This window comes from Macaca fascicularis, chromosome 2 (assembly GCF_037993035.2).
Source record: "Macaca fascicularis isolate 582-1 chromosome 2, T2T-MFA8v1.1".
Taxonomy (NCBI): Eukaryota; Metazoa; Chordata; class Mammalia; order Primates; family Cercopithecidae; genus Macaca; species Macaca fascicularis.
Window position 1 is genome coordinate 4,019,804 of NC_088376.1, and position 22,915 is coordinate 4,042,718.

At 48.9% G+C, this 22,915-nt stretch overlaps 1 protein-coding gene across 25 annotated transcripts in view; it reads left to right on the plus strand.

The window, feature by feature from the left end:
- Nucleotides 1-21,484, plus strand: part of TMEM44 (transmembrane protein 44) — a 43,551-nt gene extending 22,067 nt beyond the window's left edge. For 9 of the 25 annotated variants that reach the window (XM_074030750.1, XM_074030760.1, XM_074030756.1 and 6 more), the window contains 3 exons: nucleotides 2,173-2,295; nucleotides 4,858-5,016; nucleotides 20,529-21,484. In XM_074030750.1, the coding sequence (XP_073886851.1) occupies nucleotides 2,173-2,295; nucleotides 4,858-5,016; nucleotides 20,529-20,639 (393 nt within the window). In that variant the 3' untranslated portion in view covers nucleotides 20,640-21,484. Of the gene's footprint in view, nucleotides 1-2,167; nucleotides 2,296-4,857; nucleotides 5,017-16,488; nucleotides 17,577-20,528 lie in introns of all 25 variants that reach the window. The other 16 variants (XM_074030755.1, XM_074030762.1, XM_074030763.1 and 13 more) reach the window with 5 other exon arrangements.
- Nucleotides 21,485-22,915: the final 1,431 nt, after the last annotated feature.

Here is a 22,915-nt window from a genome sequence, read left to right on the forward strand (position 1 = left end):
TGTCCCAGGCAGGCTCGCTGCTCCTCGTGGGCCCTGCAGTCCCACAGTCCCCTCGCTCTGCTCACCAGTCCTTGCTAACCCCGACCCGGTTCGTGTCTCCGTCCTTTCCCCTCCCCTCAGTTCCCATCTCGGCTGCCCAGCTGCCCATTCAGCTGTCACCATATGGCGTCTCACACTTACCTCGTCCAATGCCCAGACCGGCTCCTCTCCCCATCTTCCTCATCTTAGTAAATGACGCAGTCTATGCAGTGGTTCAAGCCCAAAATTCCTCTCTTTCCCTGGCCACACCCCCATGCCCATCCATTCCTTTTGAGAGTCCTATAAATGCTTTCTTATTTAAACTAGGTCTTGAGTCCAGCAGCCTCCTGGCCATCATCCTCTCCACTTCTTCTGTGGTCCTGCCCTGCCCATCTCTGATGAGCCCCAGAAAGATCATTCACAAATGTAAATTACATCTTGTTCCTCCTGTGTTTAAAACACTCCTCTGGGCCAGGGCTCTTGGTGGCCCACACCTGTAATCCTAATACTTTGGGAACCTGAGGTCGGAGTATCACTTGAGGCCAGGAGTTCAAGGCCAGCCTGGACCACATAGCAAGACCCCATCTCTCGCCTCCTGTTCACTCCTGTCTCCTGCACAGAGTTTCTCTCCATTCCTCTGCCCAGAATGCTCTCCCTCCCGATTTTTCACACGGCTGCCTCTTTCTTGTCTTTCCAGCTTCAACGTAAATGTCGTCTTCTCCAAAGCTCTTCCCCAACCACCCAGTCCGAAGTAGGACCCCTCTGTCCTACTACTCTATTTTATTACCTATTGAAATTCTCTACAAAGCACTTACCACGATCTTTTGCTTTGGTTTGTCTGTGTCCTGCTGAGATGTAAACTGTATCTCCTGTCTCATTGACTCCTGGTGCCTATAATCTTGCAGTCCTGGCCTCTCAGTAAAGGTGTGTTTTGAATACATGGTCTAGTGTCGAGGGCCCCTGCCAGGCTGCCCAGACACACCGGTGCTCGGAGAGAGTCTGGGCCTGAGAGAGAGGTGTTGCTTTTTGCTGTTGTTCCTTGTATCCTGGGTGCACAGAACCTTGTGTATGACCTAAGCAAAGTTCAGAGAGATTCAGAGCATGCCTTTGTAGCTAAGAGCCCGCTTCAGCCATTACACCATCCTTCCAAAGGGAGGGAGGAAGCAGGGTATGTGGGGAACCCTTGGGAAGGCACGGGAGTCCCTGCAGCGTCTGGCCAAAGCTTTGCACTGGAAAGTTCTACCTCATGGGACTTCCAAAGGAGAACAGTGTAAAAGTTGTATTCACTTTAACCCGTCCAGTAGCTCAGTCTTGAAGGGATTCTTGTTGGGGAACAGATTCCATGAAAGAAGAGCGTGTTCCACCTTCATTCTCTGCCACTGAAGCCCACAAGCGCGTCCTTGGGCTTCCACCCAGCTGCTTCCTTCTGTGTCCATCAGAGGGAGCCCCGAGCCCCGCTGTCCAGCCGGGCTGGCAGGTGCCTCCCTCGGCGCTAGGGGCACCCCTCCCATCACAGCCTATCCACTGAGGGTGAAGGACTTGCCAGGCTCTGAGTAAGCAATAGCAGCCAACACTTACATGGTACTTACGGGCTAGAGTACTGGTCTAAGTGCTTTACACAGGTTAACTTGCCCCCACAGCCGAGCCCTGAGGACTATACCCATTTTACAGATAAGGAAACTGGGGGTTGGAGCGGTTAAGTGACCCGCTCGAGGTCACACAGCTTGTCGGTGATGGAACCGGATTCAGACCTGTGTCTACCTGAGTTTGTGCCATTGACCTCTATGCTGTAAAGCCTTTTACTTGGCATAATGGCTGACACCAAGTAAACACTTGATAAGTGGTGATTTATTATTAATAAAATAATACTATTTACCATGTAAGTGTTAATAAAAATGAGCCTAACAACCATATGAGGAAGCGTCCTCGTGTGTTTTGCATTGCCATAAAGGAACACCTGAGGCTGGGTAATTCAGAAAGAAAAGAGGTTTATGTGGCTCATGGTTCTGCGTGTTTACATGGCGCCAGCATCTGCATCGGTGAGGCCTCAGGCTGCCTCCACTCATGGGGAAGGCAAAGGGAGCAGGCTCCACATGGCAGGAGAGAGAGGAAGGGGTGCCAGCCTCTTTCTAACAAGCAATTCTTACAGAACAGAGTGAGAACTCACCCACCAGAAGGGCTCTTCCGCCAGGATCCAGACGCCTCCCACCAGGCCCCACTTCCAACACTGGGGTCACATTTCAACGTGACAAACCGCATCCAAACCATAGCAGAGAGGTACTGTTATTATTTCTATTTTCTTTTCTTTTTCTTTTCTTTTTTTTGAGGCAGAGTCTTGTTCTGTCACCCAGGCTGGAGTGCAGTGGCATGATCTCAGCTCACTGTGACCCACACCTCCCGTGTTCAAGAGATTCTTGATTCTTATGCCTCAGCCTCCCAAATAACTGAGACTACAGGCACATGCCACCACGCCTGGCTGTTTTGTGTGTGTGTGTTTTTTAGTGGAGAAGGGGTTTTGCCATGTTGCCCAGGCTGTTCTCGAACTCCTGACTTCAACTGATCTGCCTGCCTCGGCCTCCCAAAGTGCTGGGATTACAGGTGTGAGCCACTGTGCCTGGCCTATATCTATTATTATTATTTTATTAACAATTAATAATGTTATTTTCAGTTGAGGCACAGAAAGGTTAAGTAACTTGCCCAAGATCCCACAGTTAGAAAAATCACAGAACTAGGATTCAAACTAAGCCTGCCCGATTCAGGGACCTGGGCTTTTATAAAGAGAATATGCTCTCTGTGCTGCCATTTTGTACCTGCTCAGTTAGCAGCTTTAAACGTTGTTTTAATGTGAATGTCCGACTGGGCAAGATTCTGGGGAAACAGGCACCCTGTCGGCTCTGTCCACTGATACATACCCATCTGGAAATGGGTGAGGAGAGCTGCAGAGGTGCTCCCTTGTTTTCCCAGCAACCCCCCTGAGCACTGGTCCTAAGGAGCGACTTTCCAGGAGACGCAGGGGGAGCAGCATCGTGGTTCAGGCTGAGCCTCCGGAGGGGCAGAGGGTCCTCATGGGGCCATATGGATTGGCTCCTGCATCCTCAGCTTGCAGCATTTGAAAACTCTTTTATCTCTTGATGCAGGTGTGGTCAGGCCCTGGGCGTTTATAAAATTTGTCGTCGTCGTTCCTGGGAGGCCTCTGCTTCCCCACTCCCATCCAGAGCCTTCTGTTTCAGCATCCTTCCCAACTGGGTGGCAGGGTGGGCCCTCACGTGTGTTCCTGCTTCCAGAATGCTGCCTTTGTTTCTCTTGTGGATTTTCTCTGCCGGTCCTCCTGACTCTCACAGGAACCTGTGCACTTAACCCATCAAGGGCTGAAGCCCTGCTTGATTTGGGTCGAGTACTCGTAGCCATTCTTCTCATGTGTCCCAGGCATTTACATCTGAACCCCATGACACCCCCCCCTGGGGGCGAAGCAGGGATTATCATCCTCTTTTATAGATTAGGAAACCGAGACTCAGAGAGGACAACTTTCTTTATTAGGTGATGTGGTTTGGCTGTGTCCCCACGCACATCTCATCTTGAATTCCCATGTGTTGCAGGAGGGACCCAGGGGGAGGTAATTGAATTATGGGGGCAGGTCTTTCTCATGCTGTTCTCGTGACAGTGAATTAGTCTCAGGAGAGCTGATGGTTTTATAAAAGAGGAGCTCCCCTACACAAGCTCGCTCTTTGCCTGCTGCCATCCATGTAAGACATGACATGCTCCCCCTTGCCTTCCGCTGTGATTGTGAGGCCTTCCCAGCCATGTGGAACTGTAAGTCTCATTAAACCTCTTTTTCTTCCCAGTCTCAGGTATGTCTTTATCAGCAGCATAAAAACGAACTAATACATTAGATCACATGGTTAATTAGTGGAAGATGCTGGTCGAGAAAGCAGGTTATTTGCCCTGTCACATGTCAGTGGAATGACATGAATCCTGTAGGACTTCAAAAGTTCAGCTGGTGGAGCTTTGTAGGTCTCTGGGGGAGCCCCCATGAGCCCATGGGGGAAGCTTTGGTCTGAGATTGATTGATTGATAGATAGATGGATGGATGGATGGATAGATAGATAGATAGATAGATAGATAGATAGATAGATAGATAGACAGACAGATGATAGATAGATACATAGATACATAGAAAATCTCACAAGTTTCTTTCTACCTTAAACCTTCCTAATTCATCCCAACTCACTTTCATCCCCTGCTGGTGGACATGGGGAAAGCCTCTATGGGGTGCGTTTTTAGCAGTAGCTATACAGATTTCAAATGTACATACGTTCTTTAATCCAGCAATTCCACCTCTAGGAATGTATCCTTTACTCTGAAATCTTGGATGTACTGCAGTGTAATTTACTGCAGTCAGTACTGATTGCAAAAGCAAGAGCCTAGAAACACATGAAACACCCATTAGTAGGGGATGGGTTAAATAGACTGGGAACACCTAAAATGCTACCAAAAAGCTCCCAAATCTTCTGATACAGAACTATCTCTAAGGCATAGTGTTAGTTGAAAAAAAACAGGGTGCTTAAGAGAATGGAATGTGTGCTATCATTTTGGAAATCGGGGGAAATATGGGTCTGCACTCGATTGTATATGTCTAGTGTATCTGGAGGGATACACAAGACACTGGGCACTGGCTGTCCCTGGGGAGAACTGGGTGGCCAGGACAGGCGAGCACAGGGAGATGCTGGGCTGCACACCCTTTTGTACATTTTGAACACTGAAGTATGTGAATGCTTTGACAATTCAGCCATCAAAACTAAACTACGTGTCCTTGCCTGCCCTTTCTCACACACTTTGCAGGCAGGCTGCAGTGCCACCAGGCTGCCAGGTGATGGACAGACGAGCGCTGCAGATGCGTTGCTGCAGGAGCCCCCATCGTACCCTCCCGTTCAGGTCATCCGGGCCCGAGTGTCTTCCAGCAGCTCCTCTGAGGTCTCCTCCATCAACTCCGACCTGGAGGTACACGGCTGTTGCCTGCTGGGTGGGTGCGTGGGTGCCGTCGTTCACGGACACTTGCTGGGTGCTCCTTGGGGCTTGCACAGCTGTTCTCATCTTATCCACGTTAACCTCACACCTGCTGAATAATGAATAAGGCCGGGCACGGTGGCTCACGCCTGTAATTCCAGCACTTGGGGAGGCTGAGGCAGGTGGATCATCTGAGGTCAGGAGTTCGAGACCAGCCTGGGCAACATGGCGAAACCCCATCTCTACTAAAAATACAAAAATTAGCCAGGCATAGTGGCAGGCACCTGTTATCCCAGCTACCCAGGAGGCTAAGACAGGAGAATCTCTTGAACCTGGGAGGCAGAGGTTGTAGTGAGCCGAGATCGCACCATTGCACTTCAGTCTGGGCAATAGAACCGAGACTCTGTCTCAAAAAAAAAAGAAAAAAAAAATGAACTTCCACGGGGCTCCTACAGTGTGTCAGTACTGACAAGAGGTTTCCACGGTCACATTAGTCGCAGGGACACTGCATTTTAAGAGTCTGGTCTTCACAGATCACTTGCACGATAAATGAATGAGTAATAAATGTTTAAAAGTCTCGGTGGGCTGGGCGCGGTGGCTCACGCCTGTAATCCCAACACTTTGGGAGGCCGAGGCGGGTGGATCATGAGGTCAGGAGATCGAGACCATCCTGGCTAACACAGTGAAACCCCATCTCTACTAAAAATGCAAAAAATTAGCCTGGCGTGGTGGTGGATGCCTGTAGTCCCAGCTACTTGGGAGGCTGAGGCAGGAGAATGGCGTGAACCCAGGAGTTGGAGCCGAGATCGCACCACTGCACTCCAGCCTGGGCAACAAAGCAAGATTCCGTCTCAAAAAAAAAAAAAAAAAAAGTCTCGGTGTTGGCTGCGTGTGATGGCTCACACCTGTAATCCCGACACTTTGAGAGGCTGAGGCAGGCAGATCACCTGAGGTCAGGAGTTGGAGAACAGCTTGGCCAACATGGCAAAACTCTGTCTCTACTAAAAATGCAAAAATTCGCCAGGCATGGTGGCTCACACCTGTAATCCCAGCTACTCAAGAGGCTGAGGCAGGAGAATCACTTGAACCCAGGAGGCGGAAATTGCAGTGAGCCAAGATCACACCACTGCACTCCAGCTTAGCCAACAGAGCAAGAGTCTGTCTAAAAAAAAAAAAAAGTCTCAGTGCTTCTCAAACTAATTTGCATGGGAGCTTTTCTCCCCGCTAAGGAGCACCAGCCACATCCTGCTGTGTAGTGGTGCCATACACAAGTGGGCCCTGTGGTGGGCACCGTGGCTGACACTGTATAAACTTTACCTCATTTTGAGTTTTTATGTCTGTGAATAAAACACACGTCACAGCTTGGATCACACACAGGCGTAACTCTCAAGTCTGAGCTGTTCTCTCTCGGTCCACAGCTATGATTCCCACCTCCATTCAGTGACGAGGCTTCCGTTTGTCGGTGGAAAAATGAGAACCACAAGGGCGATGTAGTGGCCGCCTGTGTGTCAGTAGACAGTTGCCAGCTGTCTTTTGGTGGGGGGAGAGGACTGTCTTCCGTTTTGAGTTTGTGTCCTGCCAACTGTTTTGGTGTTAAATGCCATTTTAGGAAGGAATGGGAATAGTAAGCAGTAGTTGGTGTTGAGTTTTTGGTTTGGGGTTTAATTGGCCTTATTTGGCAAAATAATCAATTAGCCATTGTAAGTCCCCTAGATTGGTCGAACTTAATAAACTGGCCCTTGAAATCTGAAACTCAGATCCACTGACTGGGATAAAGTCTGGATTCCTCAGGGTGGCAGTCCAGGCCTCTCATAGCCTGCCCGGCTTCACACGCCCTCCCTCACCGGGAGCACTGCCTGGCCACGGACTCTTCTCTGGCCCTTTTGCCACAGGTCAGAATCTGACCCAGAGAATAACGGCTCCTTCCTCTGAGTCCCCTGAGCATAGACAGAGTTCTCGCTCTGTCACCCAGGCTGGAGTGCAGTGGCGTGGTCTCAGCTCACTGCAACCTCTGCCTCCTGGGTTCAAGAGATTCTCGTGCCACAGCCTCCCCAGTAGCTGGGATTACAGGTGCCTGCCACCCTGCCCAGCTAATTTTTGTATTTTTAGTAGAGATGGGGTTCCACAATGTTGGCCAGGCTGGTCTTGAACTCCTGACCTCAGGTGATCCACCCACCTTGGCCTCCCAAAGTGCTGGGATTACAGGCGTGAACCACTGCGCCCGGCCTAGAGCACATACCTTTCCGACACCGCTTCCACTGCTGGCCGTGTACCCCGGGAGCCACGGTGGCCTGGGTTGCCTTTGCATCTCTCTGTCCCTGCATCCTGGAGCACAGCCGGCCCCTAAGGGCTGGGTTTGAGTTAGGGACTCTGCATCCTTTAGGTTCATATTCCTATGTCATTCTGTGTTGTGTGGTTCTCGGATCCGGTCTCAGAACTTGTAGGACACCCACAGCACGTGGCTGGCAGCCTGGAGCCAGCAGTCTTGGCAGAGATCTAAGCCTAAAGGGGACCGGAGTGAGCATGATGGCAGAGTGTGTTCAGTGAGCAGGGACAGTGAAGTTGGTGACTCAGGGATGGTGACAGGGAGGGAGAAGTAACATTTGTTCTGCGGAAACAAGGTCTACTCTTGCCACCCACCCTCAGTTGAGGAAGTTCACTGCACGGTGAACTTGAAAATTTCAGAAATTTGTCCTTGTAGCTGGCTTGGGCTGTTTTCTTGTTTTGCAGTCTTTGTTCTTTCTCTACTCTTATCTCTCTCTTTTCTAGAAATCTATTGTTAAAAATATGTAAATTCCAGCCGGGCACGGTGGCTTACACCTATAATCCCAGCACTTTTTGTGAGGCCAAGGCAGGTGGATCACCTGAGGTCAGAAGTTCGAGACCAGCCTGGCGAACGTGGTGAAGCTCTGTCTCTACTAAAAATACAAAAATTAGCCGGGCGTGGCCAGACTGGGTGGCTCACGCCTGTAATCCCAGCACTTTGGGAGGCCGAGGTGGGTGGATCACCTGAGGTCAGGAGTTCAGGAGGAGCCTGACCAACATGGAGAAACCCCACCTTTACCAAAAATACAAAATTTGCCAGGCGTGGTGGTGCATGCCTGTAGTCCCAGCTACTGGGGAGGCTGAGGCAGGAGAATCGCTTGAACCCAGGAGGTGGAGCTTTTGGTGAGCCGAGATCGTGCCATTGCACTCCAGCCTGGGCAACGATCGAAACTCCGTCTCAAAAAAAAAAAAAATTAGCCGGGCGTGGTGGCAGGCACCTGTAATCCTAGCTACTGAGGAGGCTGAGGCAGGAGAATCGCTTGAACCCTGGGGGGTGAAGGTTGCATTGAGCCGAGATCACACCACTGCACTCCAGCCTGGGCGAAAGAGCGAAACTCCGCCTCAAAAAAAAAAAAAAAAAAAAAAGTAAATTCCAAGAAGATAGGGTCACATACTTAAATTAAGCAAGTGGAAATGAATGCTTTCGCCATGTACAAGGAATATATTTTTAGAAGTTCAGCAACTGCAGCCTCCCTCCCCGTAACCCCCACCCACTTTCCACCACGGTCTTCCTCCTTCATGCCCTAAAACATACAGATAATACAAATGACAAAGCTGCTGAGGTCCTGTAAAGAGATTGCTTAATACCAAACTAAACGTAGATAATAGCAGGTCAAACAGGATAGTAAAGTTTCCAGTATAGACTGAATATAGACTTAGTAATAAATGAGCAAGAAATCTTTTTTCAGGTTTGTGATCCTCTGGGCCTTCTGGTAATCTATATTTTCTGTTCTTCTTCTTTTTTTTTCTTTTTGAGACGGAGTCTTGCTCTGTCACTAGGCTGGAGTGCAGTGGCGCTATCTCGGCTCACTGCAAGCTCTGCCTCCCGGTTTCAAGCAATTCCCCTGCCTCAGCCTCCTGGGTATGTGGGACTATAGGCATGCACCACCATACCCGGCTAATTTTTTTTTATATTTTAGTAAAGACGGCATTTCACCATGTTGGCCAAGATGGTCACGATCTCCTGACCTCGTGACCCGCCTACCTCAGCCTCCCAAAGTGCTGGGATTACAGGCGTGAGCCACTGCGCCCGGCCTATTTTCTGTTCTTAAAAGTAATAAATGTTTCTGGGCTGGGCATGGTGGCTCACTCCTGTAATCCCAGCACTTTAGGAGGCCGAGACAGGCTGAGATGGGTGGATTGCCTGAGCTCGGGAGTTCAAGATCAGCCTGGACAACATGATGAAACCCCATCTCTACTAAAAATACAAACCCTATCTCTACCAAAAATAAAAATAAAAAATTAGCTGGACATAGTGGTACAAGCCCATAGTCCCAGCTACTTGGGAGACTGAGGTGGGAGGATTGCTTGAGCCCAGAAAGCGGAGGTTGCAGTGAGCCCAGATTGTGCCACTGCACTCCAGCCTGGGAATCAGAGTGAGACCCTGTCTGAAAACAAAACAAAACAAAAATAAATGTTTTGGTAGAAAATTTGGAAAATGGACCAGGCTTGGTGGCTCACACTTGTAATCCCAGCACTTTGGGAGGCTGAGGCGGGTGGATTACCTGAGGTCAGGAGTTCAAGACCAGCCTAGCCAACATGGTGAAACCCATTTCGACTAAAAATACAAAAATTAGCCAGGTGCGGTGGCACATGCCTGTAATCCCAGCTACTGGGGAGGCTGAGACAGGAGAATCGCTTGAACTCAGGAAGCGGAGGTTGCAGTGAGCCAAGATTGTGCCATTGCCCTCCAGCCTGGGCAACAAGAGCAAAACTCCGTCTCAAAAAAAAGAAAAAAAAACAAAAAACAAAACAAAACTTAGCCAGGCACAATGGCACGCACTTGTAATCCCAGCTACTCAGGAGGCTAAGGCAGGAGAATCGCCTGAACCCGGGAGGTGGAGGTTGCAGTGAGCCAAGATCAAGCCACTGCACCCCAACCTGGACAACAGAATGAGACTGTCTCAAAAAAAAAAAAAAAAAGAAAGAAAGAAAGAAAAAGAAAATTAAAAAAAATTTGGAAAGTGTAAAAAATGTGAAGAAGAAAATTAAAATTAACCCCAAGCCTACCAAACAATGACCGCCTCCCAGGTGGTGGGGTTGTTCCGGTCTGACATGCCCCCTATTTGCTTGAAGCAATATTCCTTGAAGATCCTGGTTCGTTGGCGGCTGAAGGTGGGCGAGGCGGTGTCTTTGGGCAGATGAAGTGTCACACCACACTTCACCTGGCTGTTGGGTCACTCATGCAGCACACATTTTCTCCCAGTGGGAATTTGAAGGAAACATCCGGGAGGGAGCGATAGAGCGGCCCCAGCCCACCGCATAGGGTGACAGGCCCTTGGTAAACCAGTCACAGTGGAGAGTCTGGTCCTCTGCCTCACTCTTCCAGACCGTACTCTGGAGGGACATAGCATACAGATTGAAGTCAGGGCCTCACGTCCTCACTTCCTCTGGTTCGTGACTTCTGCTCCCAAGAGAATTGCGTAATTCAAATATTTCATGGCGTTGGGCTCAGACCACCCAGGGCTTCTGTCTCCACTCTTGGACTGCCCCGGCCTGGCTGCCAAGGTGGGCTGCCGTTCCCTAGCCACCTCCCGTTGTCTGTCTGTCACTGACCAACTCGGCTTCTGTTCGATCCCTTGGGTTGATGAGTGAATGCTCTCTGACTCCCACTGAGGGGTCTGTGGGCCTGGGAGCCACTCTGTGTCTTTAAGGTGACGTGTTTCCCTTATCTATGGTCCTTTGTGATTTGGTAATTAACTCTGGGATGGGGTGGTGGTTTTATGTCCAGGTTCTCGGGGCATGGACGGACTGTTTTGAATACTTCTTGCAGTACGCTAGAGGAAGTGGAGAAATGAGTGGTTTCAACACTCCATGGTACCCACAGCACTCCAGTTCATAAAGTGTTTTAAATCCACTAACAAGAAAAGTGGTGCTCATTGCGAATAGTGACTGTGCTAGGCACGGTGTGGCCTATCCTTTCCTAGCACCGTTTGCCTTGACAGCCTGAGTCAGGAGACTGGGACTAGGTAAGTTTAAGTCACTTCCCTGAAAAAACATAATAATGGTGATAAGAAGAAGTGGCAGAACTGGGGTTTGAACCTAGTTCTGTCTGCTCTGAAGCCTCTCTCATTAACCACCGCACTCCACTGCCTTGCCAGAGACGGGGAGGTGTGCAGGAGCGTGCTTATTGTCCATTATTCCCATTTTACAGATGAGAAACTGGACCCTCTGCCCAGGTGTCTTTTCACTCAGCTGTGCTCTGACTCTCTTGTCAAGGAGTGTCAGAACAGGAGACAGCTGAGACAGGCAGGACCCTGGGCACGTGGGGTTCGCATGGAAGGAGAACTTGGCTGCACTGGTCAGAGTACCAGACGAATCACGTGAGAGCCTTAGTGTGACCAGTAACGGTGTAGAGAGGTCTTTTTCCTGGGCTGTGCAGGTTTCTGTACCTCTCCATAGGAGACGGCATACTCCACGGAGACTGTGAATCCATTCATTCATTCATTCACCAGCCCACCCATTCAATACGAGGTCAGCCTCACTCCCGGCAAAGCCATCCGAAGGGCACAATGAACCGATGGTGAATAAGGGTTCCTGAGCCCAGAGTCCCGTGCCTGGGGTCTCCATGTAGGTGACAGAGGCCCAGAGAGAGCAGGACTTCACTCCCATAAGTGACTTTCTAGGACAGCCAGAACCTATATCATAAAAGCAGGCTTGACTTCCCCCAGCATTGAAGCCCCTAAGGGCATCACATAACACTGTTCTTTTTACCTAAATGGGTCAGGGATATGTGTGACAGCAGGGAAGGAACCAAACACTTATGCTGTGAAAGGCCTGAAGTTTGCTGCTCCTGTAGATTTATTTATTTTTTTTTTTTATTTTATTTTTTTTTGAGAAAGAGTCACCCAGGTTGGAGTGCAATGGCATAATCTCGGCTCAGTGCAACGTCCACCTCCCAGGTCCAAGTGATTCTCCTGCTTTAGCCTCCCGAGCAGCTAGGATTACAGGCGCCTGCCATCACACCCGGCTAATTTTTTGTATTTTTAGTAGAGACGGGGTTTCACCCTGTTGGCCAGGCTGGTCGTGAACTCCTGACCTCAGGTGATCCACCCGCCTCAGCCTCCCAGAGTGCTGGGATTACAGGTGTGAGCCACCGTGCCCAGCCTCCTGTACCTTTTAAAGGCTTCCTTTTCTTTCTTTCTTTTTCTTTCGCCTCTGGGATTCAAGAAAAGGTTCAGTCCGCCTTTGTGACAAAAGTACATTTACAGCATCTAGTCATTTTTCCCTTCTGTGCTTCCCAGCATTGCCAGAGACTGGGTATAAGCTTTATAGGAACTCTGCAAGGAAGCTGTTTCTGTCATTGGAACAAAGTCTGCATAGTGAAGAAGGCCTGTGACTGCAGCCAGTGCAGTCATGTGTGGGTGTGCGTGTGCATGTGGGTGTGTGCACGCATGCCCAGTGTGGGTGTACCTGTGTGGACCATGAGAACAATGCCAAATGCCAGATTGCTCTGTCTGAAGAGGGCCAAGGCCCAGGCCCATGTGTCCCTGTTGATTCTGCGCCTAAGACCCTTGATAACCCAACTGCTTATTCTCTCTCTCAACTTTCTGGCACCAGCAGATCAGGGTATATTCCCGTGGATGTCTGCCCTTTTTAAAGCCAAATCATTCATTCTGGAGAAAAAGTATGCATGAAATAGATGCTGCACTGGGCCCCAAAGAGAAACAGGCTGTGCCGGGGAAAAAACCTTGACCCAGGAGGCAGATGCACATAAGGGCTTTTAAAACAGAGTCTTGCAACCTCCGCAACCTCCACCTCCCGGGTTCAAGTGATTTTCCTGCCTCAGCCTCCCAAGTAGCTGAGATTACAGGCATGCACCACCACACCCGGCTAATTTTGTATTTTTAGTAGAGAGGGGGTTTCTCCATGTTGGTCAGGCTGGTCTTGAACTCCCGACCTCAGGTGATCTGCCCGCCTCAGCCTCCCGAAGTGCTGGGCGTGAGCCGCTGCGCCCAGCACTGAGTCAGTTCTTACACACAGAAAGGCTTCCATCAGGAAAACGGAAAAGTAAACCACCAGCAGAATGTGTGAATCTTGTAGCACAGCAGTGCAGGCTGCCGTCTGCCCAGATACCACTCTGGAAGACTTCTGTACTGAGTCTCTAGATGCATTTCCGATCTGTCTGCCCCAAGTCCAGGTAAGAGCCTCGTTATTCCACCTGGACTGGTGCGGGAGCTCCCGATTCCGGTGCAGCAGTGCTCTGCCCTCTTTCATTTCTGTCCTGCAGGGAATACAGCAGGATTGTCCGACCCTCGACCCCAGCCCAGTGCCTCCCTGCTTGAGGCCTCCTGGGCTCCTTGCTGCTTACAGTTTAAGCCCAGGCTCCTAAGCCTGCGCTCCAGGACACCTCCCGATCTGTGCCATCTTTGCAGGTCCTTCCCCATGCACCCGGCCAGCTCTCTCTCCTCTGGGTTTCTCTGCCTATCTGTCTTCTGCTACCTTTCACTGTCCTGTCTAAATCCCCCTTCCTCCAGGAAGCCTTTCATGATCCTGAGGAGGGCTGTCAGATGTAGCAGGTAAGAAATACAGACCATTGGCCGGGTACGGTGGCTCACGCCTGTAATCCCAGCACTTTGGGAGGCTGAGGCGGGCGGATCACAAGGTCAGGAGTTTGAGACCAGCCTGACCAACATGGTGAAACCCCATCTCTACTAAAAATACAAAAAATTAGCCAGGCCTGGTGGTGCGCGCCTGTAGTCCCAGCTACTCAGGAGGCTGAGGCAGGAGAATCACTTGAACCTGGGAGGCAGAGGTTGCAGTGAGCTGAGATCACACCATTGTACTCGAGCCTGGGTGACAGAGTGAGACTCCGTCTCAAAAAAAAAAAAAGAAAAGAAAAAAAAGAAACTGAAGCTGGTAAATGTCTGACCAGTCTTAAAACTTTATAATCCATCCCAAGTCCAGCACCATCTCACCTCCCCAAGACTGCGGAGACACCACTTCTCCCCAAGTGGAAGAGTAAAGAGTTGGACAAATGGTTTCTGAGGCCCCATCTGGCTTCCACAGTCTAAAATGTAAGCCTCGAAAGTGACCCGATTTCTTCAGTAACTTAGACACATCCTAAACTCTTCGGAATTAAAGAAACATTACTACATGCTACATAGACAAAGGCTATAGGATGCTTCTGGATTTCAGAAGCATAGAAAAGTGTGCTTTTTAGATATGAGGCAAATTAAAATGCCCTTCTGAAGGTGATTTTAAGGGCAAGTGGAAATGCTCATTGTATGTTAAAGGAGAAAAGTCATTTGCTTTTATTATATTACACATAATACATACATGTTTCAGAGGGCTGTTTAATCTTTGTAGAGGCCTTCTTCTAAGGATAGAATTATGGTAGATCTTTGTTTTTTGAAAAATGTTCTATAATGAACACATTTGCTCTTGAAACAGGGAAAAGACTATATAATTTTATTTATTTTTAGTCTGGGGGGTTGAGGAGAGACCTCAGTTACAAAGATTTGGGTTAATTGTACTCTTTATAGGCGCACTATCATTAGCGGTTTATCAAGTAACTTTAAAAATATTGACTATTTCCCACTAGAGGGCACTCTTCTCAAATTTTAGATTGCCTGTAACGCTGGAGACTTAAGCTTTGTAAAGAAGTTTCAAGGTTTCATTTCAACAGAGTCGGGGGACTTGAGCCTATTTATTTGTTTGCTTGTTTGTTTGCTTGGCTTTTAATAAACTTTTTCACTAAGTTAACTTTTTCAACCCTCCTTTATATCATCGACATTTCTGTTTTTTGCAGAAGGTGTGGAACCATCAATTTAGTAATCTGTATCCCTTCCAATTAATCTTTTTTTTTTTTTCCAGTTTATGTTCCCTCAGCAGGATATTATTAAAAGATGAATGCTAAGGAATTACCACTAATTTTGTTAGGTATAATAATGGCATCGTTCTTAGTTGTTTTTTTTTTTTTAAGTCATTATCTATGAGATACATTTTGAAATATTTGTGGAAGAAATGATTTATGCCTGGGTGGGTGCAGTGGCTCACGTCTGTAATCCCAGCACTTTGGAGGTGGAGGCAGGCTGATCACCTGAGGTCAGGAGTTCGAGACCAGCCTGGCCAACATGGTGAAACCCCATCTCTACGAAAAATACAAAATTAGCTGGGCATGGTCGTGGGTGCCTGTAATCCCAGCTACTCTGGAGGCTGAGGCAAGAGAATTGCTTGAACCTGGGAGGCGGAGGTTGCAGTGAGCCGAGATTGTGCCATTGAACTCCAGCCTGCGACAAGAGTGAAACTCCATCATACATACATACATACATACATACATACATACATACATACATGGATAGATAGATAGACAGACAGACAAACAGACAGACAGAAAGAAAGAAAATTAGGCCAGGTGCCGTGGCTCATGCCTATAATCCCAGCACTTTGGGTGGCCACGGTGGGAGGATTCCTTGAGCTCAGGAGTTCAAGACCAGCCTGGCCACCATAGGGAGACCTCATCTCTACTAAAAAAAACAAAATAAAAATCAGCCAGGCATGGTGGTACACACCTGTAGTCCCAGCTACTCAGGAGGCTGAGGCAGGAGGATCAGTTGAGCCCAGGAGATGGAGGCAGCAGTGAGCTATAACCATGCCACTGCACTCCAGCCTGGGCGACAGAGCAAGCCCCTCTCAAAAAATTAAATAATTTTTTTAAAATGAAAAACATAAGGAGTTGAACATGCTTTGTTTTAATATGATAATAACCCTAAATCCTGTGGGCTGTTCGGACTGCCTGCTACTTAATTTAATAGACTTTCCCACATCAGTGTAACAGATATTCATAGATTCTTAGCTCACGTCAGAAACATACGTTTCCCAGGCGCTGCAGGAGGTGATAGAGTAACAAGGGCAGACGTGATGCCTGCCCTGCAAGAACTTGAGTCAGACATATTTGAGGTTTGGAGTGGAACCAGCCATGCAGTAAACGCTGACTACAAATGAGTCTTGGCAAGGCAGGAATTTTATTGGCATCTCAGTTTTATGGGTTTGAGTTGAATCATCTCAGCCATGTGGGTATAAATGGGAGATTTATTATTATTACTGCCGCTTCTCCTAATAATAATAATTTCTACTAATAGTAATTTTTAAATCTTCATAGATTGTAATTTTTCCCAGGATGTGCAGCCCTTTGTAATTATCATAACTATCTCATTGATCATTTAACTAAAGTGTAACTGCTGGCAGCTGCTGCCTCCCTGCTTGTTGAAGTCACCTGCTCCTTTGCCCCCAGCCGTCTAAGGGCCTGTCTCCTGACTCTCTGAGCAGACAGGGGCTGGCCCTGAGCTCCGCTCTGCTGTGTGATGGTGGCAAAATCTGTCCACCGCTTTTTCTGTCTCTCTTTTTATTCTGCAGCAGAAGTACTGGGAGGCCCTAAACTCGGAGCAGGTATGGACAATCATGCTCTTTCCCTTCCAGGAAGGACTTCCTATGACCTGACTTCAGTTCCTGTTCCTGTTAGACCTCCTTAGATGGCTGGACCCATGACGCATTCCTTTAGTAAAAAAAAAAAGAATGTCAGGCCAGGCGCGGTGGCTCACGCCTGTCATCCCAGCACTTGGAGAGGCCGAGGTGGGCGGATCACCTGCGGTCAGGAGTTCAAGACCAGCCTGGCCAACATGGTGAAACCCTGTCTCTACAAAAAATACAAAATTAGCCAGGTGTGGTGTCGCATACCTGTAATGCCAGCTACTCAGGAGGCTGTGGCAACTGAATTGCTTGAACCTGGGAGGTGGAGGTTGCAGTGAGCCGAGATTGCGCCATTGCACCCCAGCCCGGGCAACAAGAACGAAACTCCATCTAAAAAAAACAAAAACAAAAAAAAGTCAAAATGAGAGGCAAGACTGAGAATCAGTGGGATTTTCAGGGCTCTCTCAGTTCAGAGTTCTTTCTGCTTTGCGGGTATCCAGGTAAGCCCAAGTAATAGGGACCAAGAAGATATGTAACCCAGTGAAGAAACATGGTCTGGAACAACAGTAGTAGTGGCAGGCATGGCTGCAGTAGCTGTTGCAATAAACATTTCCAGACATTGTCATTCTGGGACCCTGGGCAGCCATTTGCTGTCTCCATGCCACCCTTGCCTCCAAGTGCCAGGTGGGCATGTTTTGTGACAACTACCTGTGCCTGTCATCTCCCAGGATTGTTTCTGACATGAAAATGGATCTTTTGCTCAGATTCTCTTCATGCCTGGTTTCCAGCAATAATTTTATTATAAAATTAAGTTTTAGGCCAGGCACGTTGGCTCATGCCTGTAATCCCAGCATTTTGGAAGGCTGGGGGAGCGGATCACCTGAGGTCAGAAGTTGAAGACCAGTCTGGCCAACATGGTGAGATCCCCATCTCTACTAAAAATACAAAAATTAGCCAGGTGTGGTGGTGCGTACCTGTGGTCCCAGCTACTCCGGGTACTAAGGCAGGAGACTCACTTGAACCCAGGAGGCAGAGGTTGCAGTGAGCCGAGATCATGCCTCCAGCCTGGGTGATGGAGTGAGACTGTCTCAAAATAAGTAAGTAAATAAATAATGAAATGAAGTTTTAAAACACATTATGCTAGAGATTCAAAAAATATAGATTCTAAATGTTTTCTAAGATTTGTATCACTTTTTTTTACTTATTTACTTGTATTGTATTGTATTGTATTTTTGAGACAGAATTTCACTCTTGTCGCCCAGGCTGGAGTGTAATGGCATGATCTCGGCTCACTGCAGCCTCCACCTCCCGGGTTCAAGCGATTCTCCTGCCTCAGCCTCCCGAGTGGCTAGGATTACAGGCGCCTGCCACCATGTCTGTGGTAATTTTTTGTATTTTTAGTAGATATGGGGTTTTGCCATGTTGGCCAGGCTGGTCTTGAACTCCTGACCTCAGGTGATCCACCCACCTCGGCCTCCCAAAGTGTTGGGATTACAGGCGTGAGCCACCGCGCCCAGCCTATTTATTTCTTGAGATGGAGTTTCGCTCTTGTTGCCCAGGCTAGAGTGCAATCGCACAATCTCAGCTCACTGCAACCTCTGCCTCCCAGGTCCAAGTGATTCTCTTGCCTCAGCCCCCCAAGTAGCTGGGATTAGAGGCGCCTGCCATTACACTTGGCTGATTTTTTTATTTTTAGTAGAGATGGGGTTTCGCCATGTTGGCCAGGCTAGTCTCGAACTTCTGACCTGAGGTGATCTGCCCGCCTTGGCCTCCCAAAGTGCTGGGATTACAGGCGTGAGCCACCGCGCCCGGCCTGTACTAGTTTGAAGAGCTCACTTGATCAAAGTGCCAGGTTTCTGTTTGCCAGCAGCTGAACTGGTCAGGGTTGGCAAGAAGAATTCTTAGCAGCCTTTTAAGAAGCTGGAGCAGCGGTTCTCAATCATCAGGGCATCTAAGAATCACCCTAGGAGCTTGTAAAAATGCCAAACCTTAGGTCTCAACCCCCTACCCAGGGGCATCAGTGTTTTTAGCCAGCAGTCTTGGTGCTTCTGGTGTGGCTGGTCAAGAACACACTCTGAGAACAATGACCTTGGTCTCAGGCCTCTGCTTAGAAACAGTTTTCATCAAAGAGCACACTGGCCATCCTCAGAGAACAGAACAGGGCCCTACTTCTTTCACTGGCCAGGTGGGTCACGTAGGCTGAGGGGCCTAGTGAGCTCTTTGATTTGGGATCTGATAATGTCAGAAAGGAATTTGGTTAAAGGGGTCCAGCCAAGTCTGCGACCGCAAGTTAATGAGATGGTCACACTGGAAGTGGCTGGCACAGCCCCAAACAGGTACAGGGGATAAGCTGCCCAAACGCAATCACTGCAGGGACACTGAGAATCAGGTGGTCTTTTTAACATGATGGCTTTTAAAGTCGCCAAGTATTAGTACTCGATTCAGTGATCAGTAAAACACTAACAAACCGGGCTCTTTATTTCTGTCCAAAACAAAGTCACAGTTTGTGTTTTATCATTGGCATGGCATGGCCATTATGTCGGTGGCTCAGGGAGCCTTCCGGATCTTATCTGGCACCTCTAGGGATGGGAATGTTTGATTCAGCTTCAGTGTGAGCAGCTGTTCGAGCATCTTTCTTGGAGGGCATGTCCATGCCTGGGTCTATTATCATCCAAATAGATCATCTGCCCAGGCAGACACATCTGTGTCACCTTTGCTTCTTGTTTCCTGGGTTTCCTGGTACTGTCAGATGTGACCCTGTGCCTCAGAATCATCATAGACGCTCAGAAATGGGAGCGATCTTCTTATCTAGTTGCTGATCCAATACCACAGCATACACATAGGGAAACTGAGGCCTCCAAAACGAAAGCAAATTAGTGACAGGAGGAATACTTGAGCCCAATCCCTACTTGTCTCCATGGCTGGAACGTCAAAGGTAACACTAAGGATCCCCTTGGGCTCTTACCCATCATCTTAGACCAACAGGAGGGCTTCACAGGCAGCTTCGTCAAGGCTTCTGTGCCCACTTGTTTTAACCCTTCACTCACTCCTGCAAATTTCAACTTCCCAAACTCATCTGAGTCGGTGATGAAATATTCACTGGCAGTGCCCCCCACTCTGAATTGGGTTTTACGTGATGACAAGTCTGCTGAGCCTCAGGTTTAGAGGAAACACCATGTAGGAGGCAGGAGTGAACCTTTGCTCTGTTCCTGTGGAGCTCATCACCTACCTGAGACAACAAGGCAGATGTCCACATAAACGCCAGGGCTGTCCATGCTCAGGGGCAAATCTGTGGAATAGGTAGTACAAAGAGAGGCAAGTGAGCGCGGCTAACACAGTCAGGAAGGCTTCCTGGAGGAAGAGGTGTTTACCTGGCCCATAAAGAATAGGTTGAAGCTAGGCATGGTGGCTCAAGCCTGTAAGCTGAGCATGTTGGGAGGCTGAGGCGGGAGGACTGCTTAGGTCCAGGAGTTCAAGATCAGCCTGGGCAACATTGCAAGACTTTACTAAAAATTAAAAACTTAGCCAGGCATTGTGGTACACAAGTGTAGTCCCAGGTACTTGGGAGGCTGAAGCAGGAGGATTGCTTGAGTCTAGTAGTTTGAGGCAGCAGTGAGCTATGATTGCACCACTGTACTCCAGCCTGGGCGACACAGCAAGATCCTGTCTTAAAAAAATAAAAAAGGATTAAGTGTGCCTGGTTTTTTTCCAGGAATGAGTTAGGCATGGAGTCAGGACAAGGAGAACGTGACTCAGTCTCACTAGATAAGGACTTGGTAGAGGCAAAGAATAGTGGAGAAGGAGGGTGGGAAGGAAGGTGGAGCTGTTATGTTGAGGGTGGTTGTTCATTAGTTCCTTGATTTAAAGTTATGCTTGCCTCCTTAGGTCCTAGAAACACAGGCCTGGGTAACTTGTCCTTACCCTTTTGTCCTTGTCTGTGCCTGGATCATGAGAACCAGAATTGGGGCTTTGGTTTGGGTCAGGGGTTATAACAGATGAGAAGCAGCGATCTGTTCCATCCAGGTGCTCTTTGTACCTTTTCTCCACAGTGGGACCCTGAAGATGTGAACCTTGAAGGCAGCAAAGACAAGGTGGAGCTGCTTGGATCCCAGGTGCACCGGGACTCTGTGAGGACCGCACACCTGAATGATGATGATTAACACCTTCTGGAGCCGGCTCTTCAGCCCAGAGCCCAGGGTCAGGAGTTTGTTGAGTAACACAGCAGGAATCAATCCGCACTGACACCGTGGCAGGAACTGAAGCTGCCCTGGAAAGTGAGGAACCAGGAGCCGTCACTGAGTGTGGCTGGTCTATATCCTAGCTCGTTGTGGAGCTACGACTTCGGGAACTGCGGACAGACCTGGATAGGCCCAGTGTTTGTTCTGAAGATTACAAGTTCACAGACAGCTCTTGCTTTGTAAAGATAATCCAAAGGACATTAGACCCGCTTTTCCTTTTTTCCTTTATTCCCTTGAGAGTCAGCCATGAACTGAATACCTGCTAGGTTCCAGGAATGAGTTCACCTAACAAATAGCGAATGTGTTTGGTTGGATCTCAGCAGAGCCCATTCTGCAAGACCTGGCTGAGCCAGATGAGAGGGGTGGGGCCTGTGCTGGGGAGCCTTGGATCACACACGGGAACCAAGACCTGGCTTCTGCCCCCGTCACCCACTTGAGTTATCTGCTGAAAGTTATAGATAGGACTGCGTGGCCAGCCAAGTGTTTGTGAGATCACTGACGCTGCCAAAACAAAGCAAACTGCTCCAGGTACCAGGACTTCCTCCAACCTAGCGAGGTGTGTGCTGAGGCGGGGTTTGCAGGTGAGGGGTCTGTATGCTTCAGGAACTAAGTAAATGCATGCAGAGGATAAGAGGCATGATGGGAGGTGTTCAAGCACAGCAGTCCCATTTGGAGGTTATTTTGATACTGCGATGAATGAGGGGAAGGGCGCACGGAATGGGGCTAAGGTGGGAGCAAACACGGGTGAATAAATTTTTTAAATTCAAGTATGTCACTGTGGAGTGCAGTGGTGAGCATGAATCCCTGCACAGTCACAGAAGTCAGCCACGAGAGGAACTGGAGAAATGCCAAGCAACACAGTTTTGCTCCGGGCTGGCCCACAGCCGCTTGTGTAACTCAGCTATGGCAGCCCAGTTTCTCCTGAGGGGTAGGGCAGGTTCCAGCAGCACGAAGGAGGTCCCTTGGGGAAGCCGCTTGGCTCTGCAGGTCTCTGCATAGATCCTAATCCCCCAGGTGACCTTGAACTACAAGTGATCTTAAAGCCACCTTATTTATCCCCTTTATCTAAAGTGTGTTGGTCCCTGGTTGTCTTGGAAAGTTTGCTGAAGTCAGCTTTGCTTTGTGATGTTAACCACGGAAGCTGTACTTCCAGGGAAGAGGAAGATTTGAATGGAGGCCCAGGATGCAGGGAGAAAAGAGTGTTCAAAGAGATGAAACAGTACAGAGGGCTGGATGCAGGGAAAAGTGGGAGCTAACAAGAAAGAATCGGAGATGGCCAGAATGGATGATGCAGTATGGGCTGTAGGGGTGGCAAAGAGGCTGAAAAGGAACCAGACTGGAGGCTGGTGAGTCAGTGCTTGCTTCTGTGGCCAACTGGTAGCCATGGAAGATACCAGAGTAGGAAGGTGACTGACTTGCCTCAGAAAGGCCACAACTGATTGGTGAGTTTTTCATCCCTATGGCTACAATTTTCCAGGAAGCAGAAAAATAGTCATGGGTACAGAATGAACATGGGAACAGGTTTAATCTAGAGTACTGAGTGGTAACAGCAGGGCAGAAGAGCCTATCTTTAGAAGGCGGAAGGCATGGGGATAGGATGACCTCTGGAGTCTGCCTTTAGTACATCCTCTGTCTTGAGGGAGCTCTGGATCATGCTCCCTAGGGCAGCAAAAATTGGTTGGATCCAGGTGAAAGTGGCCATTCATCCAAGAACATCAAATGATCTTGGCCAGGTGCAGTGGCTCACGCCTGTAATCCCAGCACTTTGGTAAGCTGAGGCAGGCAGGTTACTTGAGGACAGGACTTCAAGACCAGCCTGGCCAACATGGTGAAACCACATCTCTACTAAAAATACAAAAACATTAGCCAAGCATGGCGGCTCGCACTTGTAGTCCTAGCTGCTCGGGAGGCTGAGGCACAAGAATTGCTTGAACCCAGGGGGTGAAGGTTGCAGTGAGCCGAGATCGCACCACTGCACTCCAGCCTGGGCAACATAACAAGACTGTCTCAAAAAACAACACAAACCCTGCTGACTTGAGTAACACAAACTACCTAAGGTCCAGATATTATCTGGCTCCCTAGATCCCATTAGCCCAGCCTCCTCCCTTCACAAACTGGTTCCTGTCATCATGGTCCCAGCTTGTCTCAGGGTGTCTCAAGCCTCTTCATCCACAGTGACCTACCAAACTGGGAATTTT